The sequence below is a fragment of the Labeo rohita genome, chromosome 8 (assembly GCF_022985175.1).
Source record: "Labeo rohita strain BAU-BD-2019 chromosome 8, IGBB_LRoh.1.0, whole genome shotgun sequence".
Classification (NCBI taxonomy): Eukaryota; Metazoa; Chordata; class Actinopteri; order Cypriniformes; family Cyprinidae; genus Labeo; species Labeo rohita.
The window spans coordinates 6255522-6282531 of NC_066876.1; the positions used below are offsets into that span (position 1 = coordinate 6255522).

Here is a 27010-nt window from a genome sequence, read left to right on the forward strand (position 1 = left end):
TTTAAATTTAAACGTTTCTACCTGAAAAATTTGCCTCAGACTGACAATAGCTTTAACATTGTGTATTCAGTCAAAATGTCAGAAAAATTCAATATTATCTCTAGACTATGATCTCTGGACTCTGCCCTGAGCTTCAGTCATCCAATTTATTGTGTGTGATAAAACTGAATTTGGCTTAAGATCAGTTAACATGACCTCCACTAATAACATCATACAGGAAAAAAATATAATAAAAAGAGAAGAGACTGTTGGGCATGCAGATATAATGGTGATTCATTCTTTCTCTCAGCTGTCTATTTGTGTGCCTTTCTATTAGAGGCAAATGTTCACCACTTTCTGTACAAAACAACCCTAAACTGCACAAATCAAAACTAAAAGCATGTTTAAAGTTTATTTAAACATAAGCCGTATCCTAAAACCCTTATAAATATGTCAGAATTAATTAACATGTACTAAGAAACACAAACACATGCAACAGATAGACATTAAAAGTTTTAATATACATGAAAGTACATTCAAGGAAATGTAATTGAGGAAAAACACCAACATAACTTCAATATAAACTTTGGTCCATTTTATATGTACATCATTACCAGATATCCAATGACATGAATAATGTACAAATGACTACACAGTTAAGGAGATTTCTGCTGATCTTTCATTAGACGGCCATCTGAATTCTCCACAAACCAAAGCAATTAATGCAAATGACAGCATTTTAATTACTCATAATACTCATAATTCTTGGTTCGTCTTAGGAAATGAGGCCATAATGAGTCAAATAATAGTCTTTTGTTGATTCTGGATCATGTAGAAACTACTTGTAAGACAATAAATCAAGGTGAATATGTTAAATAGTTCTGAGCTGTAAATTAATTATGATTATAATTTCTGTAAGCTGTGTATGGCACATTCATTTATCCTGAACAGCATTATAAATATCCACATGTGAATGCTCAGGAGATTTTCAGATACTTAACTGGGTTTGTAAACAGTATTTTTATACTGTATTTTTCAGCTTCATGAATGGAAATTTGTAGTATGTGACTTATGTGTAATTATGGCAGGTCTATTGTAAATGCTTTATTGCGAGCAGGCCAGATATCAGCTTTATGCTAAACAGAAAACTGACCTCAGGCACACTCCACTCACTGTGGCCAGCAAAATAAAAAGAAAATGAGAAAAAAGTATTGATTCACATTAATACCTCAAAGCAATTTTCTAAAGGTGTATTGCTGGAATATAGGTTTTCCACACTGCAGGCTGTCCAGTCAATAACTGACCCTCCAATATGTGAAAAACAGAGAGAGGAAAATTACTGACGCTTCTGAAATATACTGTATCACACCATAAATATCTTTGTAAATGGTGGCTGAATGTTTAACTTTTCCAGGTGAATGGTTACAAAGTTTTTATGGCAACACATTTATGCCTTTCACTCTTTAGAAACTCAATGCAACCCTGCGTTTGAGAACCTCAAGCTTGTATAGTTAAAACATAAATCAGTCAGTCAGGCCTTAAAACCAACATGGAACATTTTAGCAAAACACAATCAATAAGAATAAACTTATAGAACTACACAGTATGTGTTAGAAGTGACCAAACGCTATAGTCAATGTGCTATCAGTGCTATATTTTGACGAGTGCTTACTAAATGATAAGAGCAGTGTGTCTCTGAGGACTCAACTGTAACAGAAATAAGCGGTGAGGAAATAATAGATTAATATCAAGCTAGATATCACCAGTGGGAACTCAGGCCCTGTCTCAAATGATGACATGTGACCACATAGCCTGTCATGTTCATCATGTCTATGGCTGTGTTTACACTGGCAGAAACAATCCGATTTTTGCCCACATCTGACACAAATCGGAATTTGATGCACAGGTGTAAACACAAAAATCTGTACGAGATACCATTTTTTTCGCATCCGATCTGAGCCGTTTCCAAATGTAGTTTTAAATCAGATACATATCCGATATCTGGACATCCGACCTACGTCTAAACACGCACATCCGATTCTCTGTGTCAGTTAAGTCATTTGTTCCACAGCGGATTGCGTTGAAAGTCATAATCTGCATTTGCGAGACAGGCCTCGGCAAAAGTACACCAGACAGCAAATAATTAAACAAAGAAAGCGAAAGCGCTCGCATAGAAACTCAAAGCTAGCCTTGTTTAAGCAAAAATGTTGTACGGTTTCCTTCTCGTCAGAGGAGTCAACTTAGTTTCACCACTCCTGCCTGTCCTGCCTGGTTATCCTATGCGCGCTATTATTTCTGATTTTTGCTTTCTTTGTTTAATTATTTGCTGCCGGGTATACTTTTGCAGACTTTGGAAAATAAGAATATGCAAAAGTCCATCCAGAATTGGAGGGTCAGTCGTTGCGCTCATGGTCGTGAAAGCCAGTGGAATAATTTTATGCGGGCGATTAGTGTACACACGGATATCGGATATGAGGCGTATTAAGTGAATGTAAACAGGCGGGCCAAAAAATAGGATATGGTGAAAAGATCGGATCTATGCATTAAGACTTGCATGTGTACACGCAGCCTATGTGTCCTTTTGCAAAACCTTCACAGCAGACTACTTTTTAGCAGCTTATGTGGCATTATGTCATGAAAAAATATACAAATTATGAGGAGAACTGCAAGAACGAGGTTGATAACCCGGTGCATTGTTTTAACTAATGTGCCACCAGTATTTCAAAAGAAAAAGTATAGAAACCTTAGGATGGCAAGATATTTATGTATATATTGATAGATGTAAAGTATACCCTTGTTTAAAAGAAGTACACTTTGGGATACTGTTACAGTGTGAACTTAATGCAATGTTTTCAGACACTTGATTGTATGTTAACTGCAATAAAATGAACATTTTCAAAAAATATTATACTTTACATTTATATTAAATGCAATTAATTGAACCTAAGAGTACTTTTTTGACCCACTGAAGTAGGACTTAAATATATCTTTATATGTAATTTCATAATTACTCCTGATGTCTTAGTTGAAATACAGTAATGAACTGACAAGAATTTATGATAAACTTAAATTTACTTTAATGTCATTTCTATTTAAATATATTTGAAGTTGCAATTTAGAATGTTTAAAACAAATTAATTTTTATTGCAATATTCATAACACTTTATTTTAAGGTGTCCTTGTTACACGTTACATAATAACAATTAATTCTGCATTACTAACATGCAAGTAACCCAAAGCCAAACCCTAATCCTAACCCTAACCGTATAGTAAATACATGCAGTTAATTACTCAGTACTTAAATGTATAATTACACTGTAACAAGGACACCTTAAAGTAAAGTGTAACCATAATATTTAATAACACACTGCAGTTAAAATTATAGTCAAGTACTTGAACAAGTAAAATGCACTTTTTAAAAGGGTACTAAAGTGTGTTGAGAAACATTCATGAAAGTTAACTATTTTAAAGTACACCTAACTTGGCTTTTATTTCATTAATATTATATTACTGTATCTGCAAATACAATTTGATATACTTTGAAGGTTTTAAGAACACTGCAAGCTCACATTCAACACAAGCACACTTCTTTTTCACAAGGGTGTACTAAACCACTTAATCTTGGTTAAATAACCTAATACTAAATCATGATGGGAATACTAGATCAGAAAGTTCAAATAAGGTTGATTGATACTTTATACATGTTACTAGACATTTGCAGATTGTTTCAAAGTGTTATTATTTTAATAAATCGATAATGTTTTGGCCACCCACAGTATACATGTATATATATATAAATATATATGTTTTTACAAATGCTACTTACCACATGCACAATGTTTAGGTTAGATCCACAGTCCAGTGATAGTGCAAATGAACAACTGAATCTGTAATTCACATGGATAGCTTTGGCAAATAAAGCCATTCCGCGAAGGACACAGTGTGTTTATACTGACTAACACTTACACCTGCCACACAGAGCAACAAAATGTGTAAATTATTGTACATACCTGTTTGAAAAGGCAGACATTCTACTCCTAATCAACGACAGAATGTGCTTATATAGTCATAATAAGTAATATATATAACTATTATATCTGTTTGTAAATGTACACTTTATACACATATTGCTAGTTCTGTACCTTCCTTTAAAGAAATAGTTAAAAATGATTTACTCACCATCACGTCATTCCAAATTCATGACTTTCTTTCCTTGGTGAAACACAAAGGTAAGTCTTTTCAATGCAATTTCAACAAATAGCGACTTAAGCGTTCAAGGACAACAAAATACTATAAAAGTAGCCCATATGAGTCATGTGCTCTCTTTCATGTTTTTTTGAAGCCATATGATAGCTTTGGAGTATGGTTGCAAGTTCCATCGTTACCAACATAGTTCAGCGATTCTGTGTTTCCCGAAATCATAGTTCAAACAAACATTCGCAAACCGCGTCACAGCTTTATGTGGTTGGAACTACAATTCTCGACCTGTGGTTCAAAGCATAGTTCCTTTTTAATAAGACATATAGGTTCAATAAGTTATGCTCTAGGGTACAGTAAGCAAGCTAGCACGCAGTGCAATGTATATCTTCCATTCTATCTAAATATAAATATAAATGCATGTATCTATGTATTTTTGCATGTCCACTGTAGGTGGCGTTTTTGAATAGTGCGCATGTGCATGCATGTCTAAGGGAAACCTGGAGTATGAAATAAGACGGAACCCGCAATGAATCAAACATTAAACAAAAAGTAGTAAATTAGTCATCAGGTGCCATGTTCAAAATAGCTACATTTTAGAGATCTCTAATCAGTTAAATAGCATAAGTTATTACTAGGTGACATCATTAACAATGGCCCTACATTGTTGAACTAATGTGGTTCAAACGACGGAGATGCGACCATGTTTGGGAAACAGTGGTGACAAGCTAGTTTGTTCCCACAACAATGTATCGTACTATGGAGGTTAGTCAGCGAGTCATGTCGTTGTACGGGAAACGTACCCCTGATCTGGATCAGTTCACTAATTCATATCAAGTCATTAAAAGCTCACTGTGGGAAGAATTTCAGTTAAAGATGACAGAAATACCATGTCAAAACTGTTGTGTGATTTCAGAATAAAGCACACAAGTCATACGCACTAGTTTTATGATACATTTATGGTGCTTTTTGTGCTCCACAGCAGAAAGAAAGTCACAGCGTTGGAACAACATGAGTAATGATGACAGAATGTTTATTTTTAGGTGAACTATCACTTTAATAGTGAAAAGAACCAAAATAGTTCATTTCTTTTGCTGTAACCAAGACACACGCTCCTTCCACAGGCATAACTTAGACAAAAACAATGAGAAGAAAGGCCTCCTCCACTCAGTATTTCATTATAACGTCTCTCAGACAGAACCTTGCTCTAATTGGGAAAAACTGCTTTCTGTGCCATTGCGAACTCACCATTTAATGGCCACAAAACCAGCATGTTTAATTGGCCATAGTCATTTGAGCAGTGGTTAAAACATCAAGACAATTTGCGATGATATTTCTCAGTACTTGGTCTTCCTCTGCAGAGCCCAGCTATAAGCCTTGCCTTAATATGCTTCAGACCATTTCTGCGTTTTAAGAAGACAAGTGGACAAATAGCAACAAGTTCTTTTTCTCTGTCCAAACCTCAAATTCAGTCACAAAACTTGCACAGATTGACTGGCAGTGTTCTCAAGCCAACGAATGCTTGAAATGTACATAGGTACATTGCCTTGTACTACATTGGACACCATTTAAATAGTGTCTTTCTGTTCCAGACTGTTTTTCTTGTGTGGTTGATAAGTGCTAGTAGAGCCATTGCTCAGGATAGACCCTTTGGTAATGCCCGTACTAACAGTGGACAAAGGGAAACTCTCGTAACTCTCGGGTGGCCCCCAGCAGCGGCATCTGGAAAGCAGCAATTTCAGTTCCTTCTGGAAGTTATTGTTCAGAAATCCATAAATCACTGGGTTCACACAAGTCGATGCCATGGCGGTGAGGTGACATGCTGAGAAAATGGCGTCGTGCTGGCAAACGGGAATTGCTTCATGGTTCCAGTCAAAAATCGTGTTGAAAACATTTAGTGGCAACCAACAGAGGGCGAACGCTGCTACAATTGAGGCTAGCATGGCATTGACTCGCTTTGAGCCTTTGGCCTTCTTCTGCCGCCCACCCCGAGCTCTTTCGACAATGTCTTTACGCCGACTCAGACGTAGGAATATGCGGAAATAACAGACGAGAATGAGCGCCAGTGGTAAGCAGTATTGGCACAGAAGCAGCGTCGTTGTGTAAGTCAACCGATTGCCCTCAGATGGCCATTGTTCAATGCAGATGAAGTGATCGCTGAACGGGTTGAAGGGGAGACTGAGGTTGTGGAAGGGCGAGTTTGTGAGGATGTTGAATGAAAGGAACGGAAGGGAGATAAAACAAGCTATGATCCAGATAACCGCGACGGCCAGGTAGGAGTGTCTGACGACTGGTTTCCAACCAGTGGGATGGATAATGAGCTGGTGCCTTTCCAAGGCAATGAGAACCATGGAGAAAATCGAAACCGTTACGGACATACACTGGACGAATGGCGTCACCTTACACAAAGCCTCGCCCAAAATCCATCGATCCATAAGCGTGTAGATAATGGTGACTGGCAAACACACTAAGCAAACAAGGATATCAGAGCATGAGAGGTTGACGATGAAGATGTTGGTCACGTTTCGCATCTCTTTCTGTCGTGCGATGACTAAAACCAGGCAAGTGTTGCCCACCAGGCCCACGGCTAACATGGTGCTGTATGCTACAATGAGGAAAGTGGTGCTGCTGAGGGAGGTCGGACAGACGGGATCCTCTAATAACCAAGAGCTGGAGCTGTTGTTCAGATGAGACGGCTCCATTGCCGTCAGTTGCTGTAGTATCTCTTGAAATGAACGATGACCTGGCTTGTTCTCCAGGGATGCGAGGAAATGAAGCGGAATTGTCCAGTGTGAGGCCGCGCCTTCCCAACACCAATTTTCTTTTAGTTCCCAAGTTGTCTCATCTTGTTTTCTTGCATAGCGCAGAACTGCTGATCTGGGAAACCTGAGGACAGAACAATAAAAAAGCTCTCAGGATCAGAGGAAAAAAACAAAGCTGCAAAACATGACAACAATATGAAATCCTGCCGCTCAGAAGCATCATTCAAACTAGGGCATATGCTCCCATAAGACATTTTGAATGCAGCTTCCGAAAAAAATATAATGATTCTTGTAAGGAAAATAAATAAATAAAACTCACACAAACACTGGTTTCCATTTTTTTGTGTGGAAATTCCACTGACATAATGGTTTTTATACTGTAAAAACTGTATTTTCTATCCCCTTACCTTAACCCTACCCCTCGCACAAAACTTTCTGCCGTTTTAGATTTTCAAAACACTTCATTCTGTATGATTTACAAGCTTGTTTTCTCATGGAGACTTAAAAAATAACTTCACAAGGTCAAAATGTACTGGTTTTACTATCCTTGGGGGACATTTGGTCCTCATAATGTAGCGAATACCAGGTACATCCACTTACACACAAATAACTTCTTCAAAAACACATAAAGCTGTAACATTTGCATAAAAGTGTAATAAAATATGTAATGGAAAAAAAAAAAAAGTATGACCAAATTAAAGAGACATGTATAAATTAATACTTAATTAAACTTGAAAAACATGAATAATCTGTGAAATATAACATTAATGGAAAAACTAGACAAATTAGTAACAATACAGAAAACTTCACAAAAGAAGAAAGAAAGAAAGTAAAAAAAAGAAAGAAAAAATCAACAAAATACCTGCAGCCCTCAGGCTACACTTCTCACTGCAGTAACAAACACAAACCAACTCCATTAAACAAAGACAAGCACATTTATACTGCCGGCCAGCACCACTACCCCATTATGAGTGGCAAATTCATATACAACTTTTAAAGGGCACTTATTATGCCCCTTTTGTACTTGATGTATTATAAGTTTTAGGCGTCCCCAAAAGTTGTCTGTAAAGTTTCAGCTCAACATGCACACAGATCATTTATTATATCATTTTGAAAATCTCTATTTTGGGTGGAAGCAGAAACACGCTGTTTTCGTGCATGTCTCTTTAAATGCAAATGAGCTGCTGCTCCCCGCCCCCTTATCAGTTTAAACTTCTGATGTGTCTCTGCTTATATTGAAGTGTGTCAACAGTCGTAAGCAGGGCCTGTAAAATGTGATATTTTACAGATTCTGCAGATGGCTTGTACTGAGACACTGCTTGTAACCAACACACATTTATGTTCAAACAACATATAAAAGTTTTTTTTGCATAATAGGTGCCCTACAACATTTTCGCACAAATCTCAAGAAGAAACATTTAACAATATTTAAATGACAGTATTTTACAATGCAGTAAACAGGAAGTTTAACAGGCGCAATCAGCCACATTGTCCCTGAAACACCCATTCTTCATTAAACATTGGTACTCTTCTGAACTTAGCAGAACAAAGAATTCCCACCACTGCTTTTTCAGGCTATTGAACCTTTGCTACTGCACAAAGACAACTGGTGCTTCATTCATTTCACTGTACAACTGATACACTATAAAGAAATTACAACTTCAAACTCTTCTCAGTAAAACGGTCTGTGTATATGAGAAGGGATTCATAGAAACTCCAGACCAAGTTAAATGTGCGGTCATTTTGTGACCATTACACTACATTTAATCCCATTTCTGCCATTTTATCCCACAAATCTGACCTTATTTTTCTCACAATTCTGACTTTTTTCTGAGAATTGTGTGATATAAACACGCAACTGCAAGTTACAAAGTCAGAATTGCAAGATGTAAACTTACAATTGTGACAAATAAAATAAGAATTGCAAGATGTAAACTTGCAATTGCGAGTTACATAGTCAGAATTGTGTGAAATAACTCACAATTCTGAGAAATAAATTCAGAAATGCAAGATATATACTTGCAATTCTGAGGAATAGTCAAAATTGCAAGATATAAACTTTATTTATACGATTGTAAAAAAAAAAAAAAAGAAATCAGTCTTTTTTCCCTCACAACTGGACTCGCAACTGCAAATTTTCTCACAATTCTGAGAAAAAACTTGCAAAAAAAAGTTATAATTAAAGTTCTTACTTTGTAACATGCAATTGCAGCTTTATACCCAGCAATTCTAAATGTATAACTTGAAATTGAGGGTTTTTTTTTTTTTTTTTGAGGAACAACAAATTTCAGTCAAACATGTAATAAAACATTATATCAAAATGTTTAATGACGCTTATACATTCTACACAATGCACGTCTCATGCAGTCACATAAAAATAGGTTATAAATAGTTATAAACCAGAACAAAACACAGACCATTTCAAGTGATCTACGTTAAAAGTAAAGCGAAGCGTATCTCTTTTATTCCTAAAAATAGCCTTATTAGAAAAACAGGACAGTGACAGACTGAAGTATCTCTTCTGTTCTTTGATGTTTCTTTTGTTCTGCTCTTTTGGATTCTAGTCGTTTCATTACTTGAAAACATTCTCTTCATCTCCCTCTTTGTATTCAGCACATCCAACACCACAGTAGTGAATTATGAAACACTCTCTGGTAAATCTCTTTTTTTTTGGACAATCTAACTAACACCCCAAAAAAATACATCAAACAGGCAACAAATGCATCATACATTTTAACTTTGATTGCAGCTTGCGTCATGAATTTTTAATGCGGCAACAGTGATGAGTGTGTGTGTGTGTACCTGGTATTTATCACGTTATGGGGACCAAATGTCCCCACAAGGATAGTAATACCAGTAAATTTTGACCTTGTGGGGACATTTGTGAGGTCCCCGTGAGGAAACAGGCTTATAAATCATGCAGAATGAGTTTTTTTGAGAAAGTAAAAGTGTGCACAGTCTCCTGTGAGGGCTAGGTTTAGGTGTAGGGCGATAGAAAATACGGTTTGTACAGTATAAAAACCATTACGCCCATGGAATGTTCCCATAAAACATTGAAACACAACGTGTGTGTGTGTGTGTGTGTGTGTGTGTGCATGGTAATAAACATTGTAATAATAGTAGATACTGAGTATCTTTATAGAGAGGAATCCCATCCAGACAACACAATGCAGATAACAACATGATTATGCTCGAGTGAATATGTTTGTACTAGCAATGCTTGACTTCACAAATGATGTAACCTGCCCACTTAGCGGCCGCTGTTGCTTTAGTGTTTGCATCTTTGTTTTGCTCTTTGATGATGTTACATACTTTTGGAAGTGTTTATGATAAGACATGAGCTACAGTTCCCCAGGGAAATGTTATAGTGGAAATGTAACTCAGTGTTAATTTTCAGCATTTACAGCATGAATCCAAACACCATAATGTTTTTTTCAATTTTTGGTTTACTATCCTGCTGTCAAGGCAACAGCAACTAGTGTACCATCTGTATTACAATCAATTTAGTCAATGCAGGAGGCACAAATGCTTTAGACCAACTTAAAAATAATCTAATTTGTTAAAGTCAAATTTACTCACCTCCAGTGGGCATTTACAGCTAAATTTGCTATAATGTGAATTTTCACTAAAATCATTTTGCTAGTCAGTGTAAAATGTAGTTGTTTATGTGTAACAACTTTTAAAGACTTTAATGTTTATTGTGATGTCATTTTAAAAAATAGTTTTATATTTTCTATTATGTAATTAAAAAAACACTCAAAACTGATTAAAACCCACAGTAATTTCTGCAGTCCTACTGTCAGTAAAGCTCTTCTCTGATGACTAGCTATAATAATAATAATAATAATAATAATAATATTTCTATTAGTTTTGGTTAAAGCAAGTGTTACTTGCCTTTAGACAAACTGGATAAAACAGCTTTTGCAAACCATAATTTTCTATTAGACCAATATAAAAATGCACTTTAAATAAATTATGCAGTTGTTTCACTTCAGTGCATCCAATTGCGAATATAAATGTGTATATATAATATATTGTAACACTTTACTCCTTTATTCCTTAAAGACCAATTCTCCCTATTAAAGGGACAGTTCACCCAAAAAATTTAAATTACCCCATGATATACACACCCTCAAGCCCAAATAGGTAAATATGACTTTCTTCTTTCAGACGAATACAATCTGAGTTATTTATGTCGTGCCTTTTCCAAGTTTATAGTGGCAGTGAATGGGTGTTGAGATTTTGAAGTCCACTACAGTGCATCCATCCATCATAAAAAGTACTTCACTCAGCTCCAGGGGTTTAATAAAGGCATTCTGAAGTGAATCAATGCATTTGTGTAAGAAAATTATCCATATTTAAAACTTTATAAACCATAATCTCTAGCTTCCGCTAGTTGCCGTAACGCTACACATTACACAAACACATCAGTTCACTTCAGAAGGCCTTTAGTAACCCACGGATCTGAGTGGAGTACTTCTTATAATGGATGGACGCACTTTATTCTGCTTCTAAATTTCAACACCCATTCAGTGCCATTATAAAGCTTGGAAAAGCCAGGACATTTTTTAATATGAACTCAGATTGTATTCGTCTGAAAGTAGAAAGTCATACACACCTAGGTTGGCTTGATGGTGAGTAAGTCACTGGGTTTTTTTCATTTTTTGGGTGAACTATACCTTTAATTAGATGCATATTACTAGCATACTGAGTGTTTATTATTACTTATGAAGCACAGTCTTAAGCAGCACAGGTATATCTGCATTTTATTGGTCAAAATTATCCATTTTTCTTTTATGCCAAAAATCATTAGAATATTAAGTAAAGATCATGTTCCATGAAGATATTTTGTAAACTTTCTACCATAAATATATCAAAACTTAATTTCTGATTAGTAATATGCATTGCTAAGAACTTCATTTGGACAACTTTAAAGGCGATTTTCGCAATATTTTCATTTTTTTGCACACTCAGATTCCAGATTTTCAAATAGTTGTATCTCGGCCAGATATTGTGCTATCCTAACAAAATTCATTCAGCATTCTGTTTAAAAATAAAAATAAAAAAATAATAATAATAAATGTATAATATCAGCCCTAACATATTTGCCAGAATAAATAATAATAACTGGTACTGTATAAAATATCTTTAATCCATTAACTGACACAGAACTGTAACAGATTTACATGATGTTATACAATGCTGTTATGAAACTGTTATGAAACTGCAAGGACGGTGTAGTGGCTAAAGCTCAGTGCTGTTGGTACCTTGAAGGTTTCTGGTTTGAGCCCCACAGCATCATTGTGCCACTGAGCAACACACTTGTTGCACCAAAGCGCATAAAAAGGCATATATCCAACACTGGGAAACTCATACTTCTCTGTCAAACAATTTGAGCAGAGAACCTGATAATTAAAGCAGCACTCGCTCGCCCTCCTTCTCTCCATCTGTCTCACAAATTTTCTCCATCCACTGATGCTTCTTGATTTCTTAAAGGGCTCTGGCTTTGCAGTAATAGCTACTGAGCCTGCATGTAAGCACACTGGCAGGTGATGAATAACCCAGTAAGGTTTAACAATGGGTGAAAATCTAATTATGAGCAGAATCCTGCTGCTTTAAACCCATCTCATTTCCTCAGACCTGCATGAGACTTACAGCTAAAGTACATTCAGCAACATTTAAGAAAAAATCCTTTCACTTTGGCCTCTGCCTGTCTCTCACTTGACTGAGAAAATAATGAGCCAATCATAGTAAATACATTGCAGTTCATAATTCCTTATGCACTATGTATATTCAAAGCACTTGATAATCAAAAAGTAAAGTGTGCAATTTCTGTGTCAAATGCAGTTGTAAAAATAATGGCTCTGTCGCAAATGTTTCACAATCTACACGGCATGGGCTGCTGGGAAAAAGGTCACACTCGTTAACACTCTTTAAAACTTGAAATTACAAATGAGACACCTTCTGGAGAAAGTATTTTAATCAGGGAAACATCCCTGATTGAAACGAATGGGCCTCCCAAGGCTTCAATTCGACAGGAGAGGAATAAGGAATGTAGAATGTAATTCTGCATTCAAACAGCCAAATGACATTTAACAGCAGACGCCAGATGCAATTATTGCATAAAGCCTGAGAGATTACATAATCACCATGACAATAATGGCTGTGATTGCCATTAATGAATAATTCATTAGATTACGTGCATTTAAATTTATTTATGATTGTAAACCATGTCATTTTGTAAATGTTGGAGCTTTTCTTTTTTTCATTTAATCCACATGAGTAAGGCCGGTGTTGTGCAAGATTCCCCTCTATCTGCCGAGTCGTATCCATTTAGACCCCAAAGCAACTTTTTTATTGGCTGAGACTTTTTATGTGTCCTCTATTCAGTGCCTTACTAGAAATGATACAAGATCACTTTACAGTGTGCTTATTCTTTATCACAAAATATACTATTGAATTATTGTGTTTTACATTATATATCACAAAATAAGACAGAACCTAAAATACATTTAAAAAGAGTACTTATGGAAATAATTTACCTTAAATGAATCTACTTGTCATGTTTTCAGACACTTGATTACATGTTATTTGCAATTAAAATGTATTACAGTTTAAACTGATGTTAAATTCAGTTGGTTTATATTTGGAGTGCTTTTTTCACCCGCTTAAGTAGGACTTAGCCACATCTTTAGATGTAATTTCATAATTATTTGTATTTTCTTTGAAATATGATAAAAGTCTACTGCTGAATGCACTGACAAGCATTTATGATAAACTAAAATATACTTTAATAACATTTCTATTTTCAATTCTTTCTGCAAAAAAACAATTTGTTGAGTCAACTTAAAATAATTTGTTACCTGGCTGCCTTTAAAATTTTAAGTTCAGTCAATTCAACAAATTTTAGTCAAGGTGAAATGTTAAGTTGTACTAAGTGACAACTTATATATTTGAGTTGATTCAATTTAAAATTTGAAGGCAGCTGGGTAACAAGCCCAGCTTTTAAGTTTAACAAACCACTTTAGTGAACTCAAATATCTGAGTTAACATTTTAAGTTGACTAAAGGCAGCAGAGTAACAAATTATTTCACGTTGACTCAACAAATTATGTTTTTGTTGTTGTTGTTGTTTACAGTGTGGTACATTAAACATTATATTAAAATATTAAATAAAACTCTACAGTTAAAATTATAATCAAGAACATTGCATGTGGTTTAGTAGGTTTGTCAACGCCAAAATAAGTGCACTTCTTTAAAACATGCCAAAGATGAAGCATCATCTGTGTTAAGCATCAAGTGTGTTATGAAACATAAACTCCCTTTAAATACACTTAAGTGGCCTATTATTTAAGAAATATTATATTATCTGCAAGCACAGTTAGAAAATATACGTTTAAAGGGATGCCTATTGATTAGCTAGAACAGGATATTCCCTTTAAGAAAAACACCATCAGGCCCTTTATGGAGACATCCATCTAAATAGAAATAACTAGCTTCAGTGTAATTAATATGGATCCCAGAGGGGTACTGCAGTTAACTTAAAAGTGACAGTAAATCAATCACAAAGTCTCAGCCCAGATGTGCCTCACATACGGCTGATAAGCGGTAATAAAGCTCATTATTGCCTCCTCAATCCCACATCTCTAACCGTCCCTCTCTAAAGGACACTGATTGTTTTCAATTAGGACGCTAGACTCTGCCAATGAATCTCCTCCTGGGTGAGAGTGTGTTGCAATGAAGCAGAGATGCTCTGTTCAATACCTGAGACAAAGAGGTCATGATGCACCACTGGCTGCTCACAAAGGTTAAAATCTCAAAAACATCTTCCCCACAGAGCTCTCAATTCAGTCTCCATGACTCCTCCATTCTCACATAGACAACATGGAGGCACAAAAAGATCTGACCCACCCAGATGTGCTGATGCCTTAATCCAAGCACTACTGACATGGAAGTAATGTCAGCTTAAAATGTTAGCTGGTGCTAGGTCTAGCTGTTTTTTGTTTTGTTTTGTTTTGTTTTGTTTTGTTTTTTGCACTAAAGAAATGCACTAACCCCTTAGCATTCCTGTAAAATTTAACCCACCACGGGGTGGTACAGTGGAACGCAGATTAAAAAACAATAATTAAAAAATACAATGAAAATAAATAAATATATAAAAATTTAAAGGGGTCATAAACAGAAATCAAAATTGATTTTTGATTTTTTGACAAAAAAGAGGTCATTTGTACTATAAAAACTTCCTGTAAGTTTTAGAACTCAAAACTTTCTCGTTAAACTTTCTCTTTCTCTGTTTTTTGAGGAAAACATTTCAGCATTTTTCTTCATATAGTGGACTGATATGGTGCCCTGATTTGGAACTTCCAAAATGCAGTTTAAATACGGCTTCAAACAATCATAAAATGCGGTTGTAGACTATCCCAGCAAAGGAAGAAGGGTCTTATCAAGCGAAACAATCAGTTATTATCATTTAAAAAAAATGCAATTTATATACTTTTAAATGCCAAACACTCGTCTTGTCTTACTCTGCCTAGACTGCTTTTTTCCGGTTCATGACAGTTAGGGTATGTCAAAAAACTCCCATCTCTCGTTCTCCCCCAACTTTGAAATCGTCTTATATCACTGTTTTACCTTCTTTGTTAAGGGTGTTTGATCTTCTTTGCATGTTCACATTTAAACTACATTTTGGAAGATCAATATCGGGGCACCATATCAGTCCATTATATGGAGAAAAATGCAGAAATGTTTCCTCAAAAAACATAATTTCTTTACGACTGAATAAAGAAAGACATAAACATCTATGTTTTAGAAGTGGACTTCTCCTTTAAGCTGGTCTCACGCTACAAGATTTTTAGCCCGATTTTGCCCTGATTTTTTCCCTCCTGAGAATCGGAGCAAAAATCTTGTCGAGCACCTCACTGATTATCTGGTAATGTGAGGCGATCACAGATCGAATCTTGCACCTCCCGATCTGCTCGCACACAAATCGGGGCCACCCCGATTAATATAAAAAATGTCTGATATTTAGGATTTTAAATCGGGATGATGACGGCTATATGATTACATCAGTACTTTCACAACAGCCAATGCGCCACTGCAAAACAGCTGCTGTATGGGTCCGTTGGATAGTGGAGATGGAGGAAATTGCTTCTTCAGTTTTTGTAGTAACACTGCCTGTATAATGTGTCGAAAATGTACCACAACCGTAAGGAATAAAAGAAGGTGAAATCATCTCAGTTTTGAATATACCGGGTGAGTGCAGAAAGCTGCTAACACGCTAGCTAGCATATGTAAACATGGCGATCTGATCACGTGAGGCGATAATCTTAATAATATTTTGTAATGTGTGATGCGCCACGATTTTCAAATCTTGTAGTGTGTGCATGTTTAAGATTTCAACGAAGATGATCTGCAAAGATTCTCCTTGTGTGTGCACTCCAACCAGATTTCATAATCGCTTAGGATTTTAAAAATCCTGTAGTGTGAGCCCAGCATTATATTGAAGCCAGACACAGCCTTTGCATTCCCTACCTTCTGATCCAAACATTAGGAAAGAGTGAGTGAATTTTTTTTTTAATGAATTTCCAGACCGCTTCTGTAAGAACCAGAGATGGAAACACGAGTCTGCGACTTGGACTCATACTGCTATGATTGACTAACTGCGTATGTTCATTCCTCATAGATGGACACCGCTGTGATTTAGGTTTAAAACACATAAATAACTCAGTATATATCAAGTGATCTGTATGAAGAGACAAATCAATAGTGACTACGAAATGAAAAAAGTTAAGCCCCGGTCAGACTACAAAATTTTAGCCCGATTTTGCCTTGATCTGCTTGTCGTAGTCTCATGGGGATTCGTATACAACAATGGGACGCAAGATTTGATCGTTTCATCTCATGTAGTGTGTCATAGAGCACGACACGTCTGGGATGCTCCACAACATCAGCACAGAAAGACTAGCATGTTTAATTTTTTTAAATTGTACACGACAACTTCTGTCCCATCTGTGACACTGGCCAATAGGAGCACAGATATGGCTCCATACAAGCTTTCAAACATCACGAAACACACAGTGCTGTTGAGCTTATGAATGCATTGACCAATCAGAGCCATTCAGATGAGTTAACGCTAAAATGCCGGTGTTTCTTTACTCGCTTGCTGATTGAATACCACTTTATGGTGAATTCAGAAAACAACAAAGTGCAGATGTGTGTACAAATCTGTAAGTAAAATTCACAGTGTAAACAGTTTCAGTGATTTTAATGGGAGTTTTTGAGAGTGCCTGAACTCTACATTGTCAGTAAAAATGCTATTTGATAATGTAAATGTTCTTTACTACAATGAAAGTGTTATGATTAGTAGCCTGACTTACATTTTTTTATTCACATTAACTTTAATTGTTAAATTCGCTTTAAATATAAAGTCAGTCATATTAAAAACCCTAACTGTAATGCCCACATTGAACCGGAAAAAACAGAGTTCACGCAGACCTAGACAAGATGAGCGGTTGAGGTTAAAAAGTATATAAATTGTCAGTTTGTTTCGAAAATGACTGATCGTTTTGGTAGATAAGACCCTTCTTCCTCGGCTGGGATCGTTTAGAGCCATTTAAAGCTGCATTTAAACTGCATTTTGGAAGTTCGAACTTGGAGGCACCATTGTCCAAGTCCACTATATGAAGATAAATCCTGACCTGACAAGTAGTCCATGTTAGTTTCCACAAAATATGAAGTACAACTGTTTTCAACACTGGTAATAATAAAGAATGTTTCTTGAGCAGCAAATCAGCATATTAGAATGATTTCTGAAGGATCACGTGACACTCAATACTGGAGTAATGATGCTGAAAATTCAGCTTTGCATCACAGAAATAAATTACATATTGCAAAATATATTCAAATACAGTTGCAATAATATTTTACAATTGTTCTGTATTTTCGATTAAATAAATGCAGCCTTGGTGAGCTTAAAAAGTTCTGAAAAATAAGTCAGATTTCTTTGTTCGTACTGTTCCAGTCAGACACCCACCCTTTGAATGAAAGGGAATGCTAATGGATCTCTCCAGGTATTATAGAGCTCATTGTTAGAAACGAACTGTCATACTCCAAAAAACTACCTGAAGATGAATTTTCCAGCAGGGCTCTGAGCTCATTTGGACTTTGCTGGCGCAGTAGCTGAGACCAGCTGAAACTGCAGGTCCCTGTTGACTTGAGACTTCTGTTTTGCCAGAAGTGCAGGTATGAATTTTTAAGTGGTGCTTTGTGAATTCATGGCTGTGAAAGCAAAATGAAGTAATGCTGAAGCTCAGTGTACTTTTAAGTTACCACAAGTCACTTTTCTTTCTGAAATGTGATAGTTTAGTATCTGGTGTGTGTTTGGACAGAAAAGTGACATTGCCTGTTATTTCAGCATTGGTAAACATGCCACAACGTGCAGGTTTTGCCATCACTCTGTGACACTTGAGCTTCAGAAACTTGTGCATTAGCATGCATAACGCAAAATGCGCCTATATTTATAACAGAGCTCGCCACGGGCGAACACTCCCTGTGATGGCGGGGGTTTCAAGATGAGCTTTTGCTTTAATAGCTGTCAGATGTGGCACATCCCACACAAGCTACAGTCAAATGAAGATGTCCCATAAACATGCATGTTTTATTAAAGTTAATGAACAGAGGCGTGGTGTGGAGTGTGGACAGACATTCATTAGCGCTTCTATAATCTAAGGGGAAAATCATGATTTGCATTAAAATACAGCAAGTGTTAAACATATGTCTCTGTGCATGCTGAGCATTTATGGAGAAGAAAAACAGCATGAGCTTTACTAAACAGTGGGGCCCGAAAATCTGACACCGCTTTGAACATCTGGGATTTTGTCCTTTAGATGCTGGAGAGGCTTAGGATCAATTTAACACAAATACAAGTGAAAATAAAGAAGAGATATTTTAAAAAGTATAGTAAATAGAAAATAAATAATTCCAATAAATACTTAAGTTACATAAGTAAAATGAATCATATACAAAATATATGTATTAAAGTAAAGGATCTTGCTTTATGTTCTTGCTTCTCTTAAGGCAGGTGTTTTCAATGTTTTTCCACAGACTTCATATGAGGGCCCCCCATCCTAAAATGTAAAAGGCTGCTATATACTTTTGTATAAAAACCTACTTAATACCGTGGAAATATGTTTATAACATTATAAAAAATAAATGTATAAAATATTTAGTTTTGATTGTTACATTGCATTTTTTCTATTAAGTGTACAGTACTGTACTGTTAGATATACAAAATGTACAATAGTACTGTATTGTTAAATATATTTATTTGAATAGTAGTATTTATTTATTTTAATCAGTTTCTTTAATTATTTACTTATTTAGCATGTATTTATTTAATTAATAAAATAATATTTAATGTTATTTATTTATTTATTTATTCATTCATTATTCTAATCTATTATTTTTATTTAGATTTGTAATCAATTTTTATTTATTTTAATCAATTTGTTTATTTTAAATAAAAGTTTTTGTTCATTTATTAGAAATAAGTAAATACTTATTTGCTTTCATCAGTTTACTTATTTTAATCAAATTTAGTTTATTTATTTAATTTAATCAAATGTTTTTGTTCCTTCATTTATTTACTTTTAGCGATTTTTGTCAAATTCATTTCAATGTTATTTATTTATTCAATTGTTTTATTTAGATTTTGCAATGATTTTTTTTTTTTATTATTATTTTAATCAATTTATCTATTTTGAACAAAAGTTTTTGTTTTTTCATTTATTAGAAATAAGTAAATACTTATTTGCTTTTAGCAATTTATTTATTTTAATCAAATTTGTTTAACTTAAATGTTATTCATTTATTTTAATGAAATGTGTTTGTTTGTTTACTTATTTATTATTTATATAGTAAATGAGTAAATATTTATTTACTTTACAAATGTTGTGTATTTTTATTTATATATTTATTTATTTGTTTATTTATTTATTTATTTTAATCAGTTGTTTTTATTTAGATTTTGTAATCAGTTTTTATTTAACTATTTTATTTTAACTAAAGCTTTTGTTTGTTTTTTTTTTTTAACATTTATTTAGTAAATAATAATTAAATTAAATTAAATTAAATTAAATGTAATTAATTAATTTATTTTTACTTTTGGGGGTCGGGGGGGGGGGGGGTATTCTTAAACCAGGGACATGGCAAATACTAAAAGATTATGAAATTTATGTCACTTTTTCAATTCAACCTAATTTACTTCGCTTGTCATACTGGTAATAGTTTACAACAAAAAGCACACAAATTACAAGCAAAGGTTATATAAGTGATACATATCAAAATCTCACTTCATCTTTTTTCTTAAAGACACTGTCTCTCCCAAAGGTAGTTCATGTACTTCGTGTTCTCAAATCTTCCTTCGCCATTATAAAGCCAAGAGAAACAAACTAGTTTTAGATCAGAGAGGCAGCCCTCAGCTCAATGTGTCAAAGATGAAAGGCGGCTCATGCTGCACCTGCACTCTACCAGCCATCTCACTTTCAGACTTTTACACCATTTTTTACAATTTTTTTTTACAGAGACTAGTAGCAAGAAGGCTAACAGACCTTATTTTGATAGTAAAACCCTATGTGACAGCTAATACTGCCTCTCAATACAACCAACACTTATCTTGTCAATCTTCATGCAATTAAGTTCAACCATCAAGCCAAATTGAACTGTATCATGTCAAGTCAGACGAACCACAAACAGGGAACAAAGCTTGAGTTAAACCATTCCACACCAACTCAAATACAGGTTTTCAAATGATTCATTTGAAGTCAAAAGGGATCAGAACGAAAATCTGGCATCAAATACAGAAATCAAACATGAAAGAATTCTTCTAGCACACAAAGTATGCGATCAAGGACACACACAAATGCTATTTTTAGCAATGCTGAGATGACTTATGAATCTGACTGCATATGCTTATTTTTAAGACTATATCAGATCACAGTAACAGAGGTACAACATAAAATATGAAGACATATGTCGGCATCTGCTTTACTGAAACATTTTTTTATCTGTGAAGGCCCCTAAAACTCTTACTAGCATCTGTATAAATAAGCAAACTATAAAAAATGTTCGCTGTGAAACCTTGCTGAAGATGATCTGATCTGCATTCAAAACATCACAAGACATATATAGCTTACATTTGTACCTTTCCTGCACCTGATTGTGCACCTGTGGTGCTCATGCACTATTTATAACTTTCATGCCTCTTATGTAACAGGTATCTTTAGTTTTCATGTCTTTGGTGGGTGATAATGAGTAGAATCGAGTGTGAAAAAGCAGCGCTTGCCCATTTCTCCAGCGAGTGTGAAGACAGCGCATGAGAATCAAAGCTTTTGATTCCTCAGTGTTTGTGTCTGTCTTTGATACCTTGGGTTGTTAGAGATTTATGAAGTTAGAAACAGCTCTGAAGGGAAACACAGCCCAATTATAATGAGCACAGAAATCCAGTTATGAACATCTAGCACTCATAATATTCACATGGTGGAAATGACTTTGAGTATTCACTCGTTGAGGTGTTTTTTTCAGAGCCGAGCACTTGTGTTAAGAGGCTGGCTCTTACTGAAAGAGCCATTAGCTTGAGATGAAAAGATATTTACATATTTCCATCGTAAAAAATGCGAAAGCATGAATAATAGCTATGTGACTGTAGCGCATCCTGGCGTTCGGAGATTTCAGGTTTTCTTTGCTATCTTGAATGAGAATGAGGTGACATAGTAATTCAGTAAATCAAATTATTTTAATCAGCAAACTTTGTTAATATCACTGATAAGTATATCTGATCTATGATGAACAAGCATGCACAAGCAAGCAAGTTTCAGATTACATGTACTGGTAGCCCTAAAAACAACTTTATCTGTCTTTCAACACACACACACTCACACACACTAAGAAATGTCATTAAGAAGAGAAAACAGAAGAACAGAATAGATGGAATAGAATAAAATAGAATACCAAAAGAACAGGACAACAGCATAGCATAGCGGCATCTGTGACTATAGAAAAGAACAGAATAAACCAAAAGAACAGAATAGAACAGAATAGAATAGAATAGAATAGAACAGAATAGAATAGAACAGCAAAAGAACAGGACAACAGTATAACAGCATTGTTGACTATAGAAAAGAACAGAATAAACCAACACAATAGAATAGAATAGAATAGAATAGAATAGAATAGAATAGAACAGAACAGAATAGAATAGAATAGAATAGAATAGAATAGAATAGAATAGAACAGAATAGAATAGAATAGAATAGAATAGAACAGAATAGAATAGAACAGCAAAAGAACAGGACAACAGTATAACAGCATTGTTGACTATAGAAAAGAACAGAATAAACCAACACAATAGAATAGAATAGAATAGAATAGAATAGAATAGAATAGAATAGAATAGAACACAATAGAATAGAATAGAATAGAATAGAATAGAATAGAATAGAATAGAACAGAATAGAATAGAATAGAATAGAACAGAATAGAATAGAACAGCAAAAGAACAGGACAACAGTATAACAGCATTGTTGACTATAGAAAAGAACAGAATAAACCAACACAATAGAATAGAATAGAATAGAATAGAATAGAATAGAATAGAACAGAACAGAACACAATAGAATAGAATAGAATAGAACAGAATAGAATAGAATAGAATAGAACAGGACCCCTGATAAAAGGAGCAAGCTGAAGAAGAGAGAATAGAATAGAATAGAATAGAATAGAATAGAATAGAATAGAACAGAACACAATAGAATAGAACGGCAAAAGAACAGGACAACAGTATAACAGCATTGTTGACTATAGAAAAGAACAGAATAAACCAACACAATAGAATAGAATAGAATAGAATAGAATAGAATAGAATAGAATAGAACAGAACACAATAGAATAGAATAGAATAGAATAGAACAGAATAGAATAGAACAGCAAAAGAACAGGACAACAGTATAACAGCATTGTTGACTATAGAAAAGAACAGAATAAACCAACACAATAGAATAGAATAGAATAGAATAGAATAGAATAGAATAGAACAGAACACAGTAGAATAGAATAGAATAGAATAGAACAGCAAAAGAACAGGACAACAGTATAACAGCATTGTTGACTATAGAAAAGAACAGAATAAACCAACACAATAGAATAGAATAGAATAGAATAGAATAGAATAGAACAGAACACAATAGAATAGAATAGAATAGAATAGAATAGAATAGAATAGAACAGAACAGAATAGAATGAATAAAAGGAGCAGGACCCCTGATAAAAGGAGCAAGCTGAAGAAGAGAGAATAGAATAGAATAGAATAGAATAGAATAGAATAGAATAGAATAGAACAGAACACAATAGAATAGAACAGCAAAAGAACAGGACAACAGTATAACAGCATTGTTGACTATAGAAAAGAACAGAATAAACCAACACAATAGAATAGAATAGAATAGAATAGAATAGAATAGAACAGAACACAATAGAATAGAATAGAATACAATAGAATAGGACCCCTGATAAAAGGAGCAAGCTGAAGAAGAGAGAATAGAATAGAATAGAATAGAATAGAATAGAATAGAATAGAATAGAATAGGACCCCTGATAAAAGGAGCAAGCTGAAGAAGAGAGAATAGAATAGAATAGAATAGAATAGAATAGAATAGAATAGAATAGAATAGAATAGGACCCCTGATAAAAGGAGCAAGCTGGAGAAGAGAGAATAGAATAGAATAGAATAGAACAGAACAGAACAGAACAGAATAGAATAGAATAGAATAGAATAGAATGTGACAACAAAATAACAGGACACCAATATTACATACTACAATTTGCTAATATAAAAAGTACAGAATAAACAACACAAAATAATATAATAGAATAGTGTCAAGCACAGAAGAATAGAATAGAATAGAACAGAACAGAACAGAACAGAATAGAATAGAATAGAATGTGACAACAAAATAACAGGACACCAACATTACATACAATTTGCTAATATAAAAAGTACAGTATAAACCAACACAAAAGAATATAACAGAATAGTGTCAAGCACAGAAGAATAGAATAGAATAGAACAGAACAGAACAGAACAGAATAGAACAGAATAGAATAGAATAGAAGAATATGACAACAAAAGAACAGACACCAACATTACATACTACAATGTGTCAATATCGAAATAAACAGAGTAACAAACACAGAAAAATATAATAGCTAGAATACTGTCAAGCACAGAATAGAATAGAATAGAATGCAACAACGATGATTTTACCCTTAAGATCGCTGCCAGGACTGAACAGTGAACAAATGATCCGATCTGAACATCATCGGAGTCTCCAACGTCATGTACGACTTAGAAAAGTATGTAACACCTTTCAGAGCCTCTGCATCCAGAAATGAGCGAGGCAAAAAATTCATAATGCCAGAATATAAAGACCATTTCGCCTTGAAACGAAGACGCTAAATGTTTCGGTAAGTTCCCTTCATTAACAGGCATTTGTAAAACTCTGCTCAGGCGCATCTTACCGTGTGTGACAGGCGCAAATCCCGTCTCCGTGACTGTAGCTCGATACGGCTCTCTCAGATGTACTGTTCGCTCCTGTGCAGGAGTAACTGGTGGTTTGAGGAGCTGAGGTTTATCAACCAAACCTGAGGCGCAAGAAGGAGGTGCCTTCAGATACCGAGACTCGCTCACACATGGACTCGCGTAGGTCTATCTGTTGGCATTGACTTCACTTCTTTAATGTTTGGGCTTCCAGAGACCGGTGTACTATAAATAATAATAATCACTGAAAAATAACCCTATTATAAAACCCACGCAGCCCTCAATTACATACTGTATCACACAGTATTGATTGTTACCAAAATAATTTTCGTGTGTAATCCCATTAAGGACGCATTTTTGAAAAATACAGTAAAATAAATATTTACTTATTGCATATATTCTTAACATATTTTTCAAAATAATGTCAAGCATGACAATGGCATATAGCTTGTTTTGGGATGTGGTCAATAATTAGGCTGTTTGATATGAATTAAATGTTTTAAAAAGTATATATGTTGTTTGAGTGGTATAATCAAACTGACAATTGTGTAATAGATATCAATAATGGATTCAGTGAAGTGTACACTTTAAAAACACTGTGTGCAAACATAATTAGTTTTTTTAATGGATGGCTTTAATGGTTGATTTTATGACAGCTAGTCATTTATACTAAGAATAATGGACGGCTTCGTAGCTAGTGAAGTTTTACATTTTTCACAACTCATACTGTGTGCTGTACAAATGAAAAGCTTAGAGATAAAAATAGTTGTAATAAATTTCACAACAAGCATACCTCAATATATTGCTGCTCATCTACTTCAGTGTATAAAAGTCTTCATTCTGGTAAGATACTAAAATACACAACCACATTAAGACACGATTAATCTTAAGACATCAAGGAAATGTAACACTTATAGAGCCGGTGGCACACTCCCATTACAGCGGTGTCATTAAACACACACTGTGTTTCTGGAACAATCCATATTACTCTTATAGTGCCTCTTCTTGTTCAAATGTTTAATCTGTTCTGCAGGTTTTATCTGGACCAACCTGGGCTTCCTGGTGCTCTTGTAATTGACATTTCCAAGTGATGTTGTTTTTCCATTCACAGACCACTACTCAGACTGCTCTCTTCAAACCTTTAAATTTGCGATTTCCGGCCTACAAATGTGAGGGACAGTGACGTTGGTTTGAATGAGTTTGAGGCTGCTGTGTTGATTTATAGCTTGAAGTTGTTACATGGTGGTAATGCCCCTCTGGGTCACAGGACAAAGGTTTATTTTGCCAAGAATATGATCCTAGATTAGCATCTTTTGTGAGTCAAAGAAAAATAGTCCTAGCCCCAGTTTTAACTATCCAAATCAAAGGAAATGATGGCTGATAAGAATGTTGTTCAAGCCCCTATATAACACTAGTTCTGACATTTTCCCAGTATATAACCTTTTCCCTATTCCTACATTCTGGATGTATAACAGGTATGTTGTGAAATCAAGGATTCTCTGTTCTGGTATCAGGTAGTTTCATCAATAAAGCTGCTGTTGCAGAAAACAAGGTTCACAAGGCGAAGCAGAATTTTCTTGTAAAATATATTTGAGTAATCTGTTTAAATTACAATTCAAAAAAAAAAAAAAAAGAATTAAAATTACTGGGTTTTGGCCCTGAAAATTCAGCGAACAAAGGTAAATGACTGCATCGTAAACCAGTATTTAAATTTTTATGTTCAGTGCTTATGAACCCGTCGAGAGCAGCCTCACCTCGGCCATATCTTCTGGAATTTACTGCCTTTGTACTTTTGACTAAATTGCGTAGCAACTTTTATGATGGCTGTTATTGTTTATTCAATATTATTATTCAATAAATAATATTTCATATAAATAATAGTAGTATTTAATACTAGTAATAATACTAGTTTAATACTTACTTGATCTAAAATTTGATGTTTTTAAAAATGTTGTAGATTTAAGTAGCAAGTGAGAATCGCTAAAATTATTAAATATATCTTGAGACAAATGTCTTCCCAATGATTTTCAGTTTTGTTTAAGATAATTAAAAGCAGTTTTTAAATAACGAAAAATATGTAAAAGTATGGTATTTGAGGTAAATAAAGTACCCCTGCTGTTGGGGCTAAAAGGCACAATAATTAACATTATCATATAATAAAATATCATTTGTTGTTACTACTGTAAATCTATATTAAATTATTATGGGATCTCCTGCAATGCTTTCAGAATCTTTACATTTTAAAATTATTTTGTTTCTGTATTTTAGAATATATGTTTTATATTAACATATTTTAATGACAATATATTTACTGAACAAAAATAATTATTTTATTTTAATACAAATAAGCAGTAAATAGTACAAACTTTGCTAAAGTGATTGTTTTGATACTTTTTTATACATTATTTAAAAAATATACCTCATGCATTTGAGCAATTTTTTAAAAAACTTGTATGGTTTATTTTCACACAAAATCTGTTGCT

General features: G+C 34.4%; 1 protein-coding gene across 1 annotated transcript; it reads right to left on the reverse strand.

The window, feature by feature from the left end:
• Positions 1 to 479: 479 nt before the first annotated feature.
• On the reverse strand, positions 480 to 24623 carry npy8br (neuropeptide Y receptor Y8b). Its single transcript, XM_051117883.1, has 2 exons — positions 24509 to 24623; positions 480 to 7062 (listed from the first exon to the last, which is right to left on the reverse strand). Exon 2 carries the CDS (start codon positions 6876 to 6878, stop codon positions 5745 to 5747), a length of 1134 nt encoding a protein of 377 aa, XP_050973840.1. The 5' UTR covers positions 6879 to 7062; positions 24509 to 24623; the 3' UTR covers positions 480 to 5744.
• Between the last annotated feature and the right edge of the window lie 2387 nt (positions 24624 to 27010).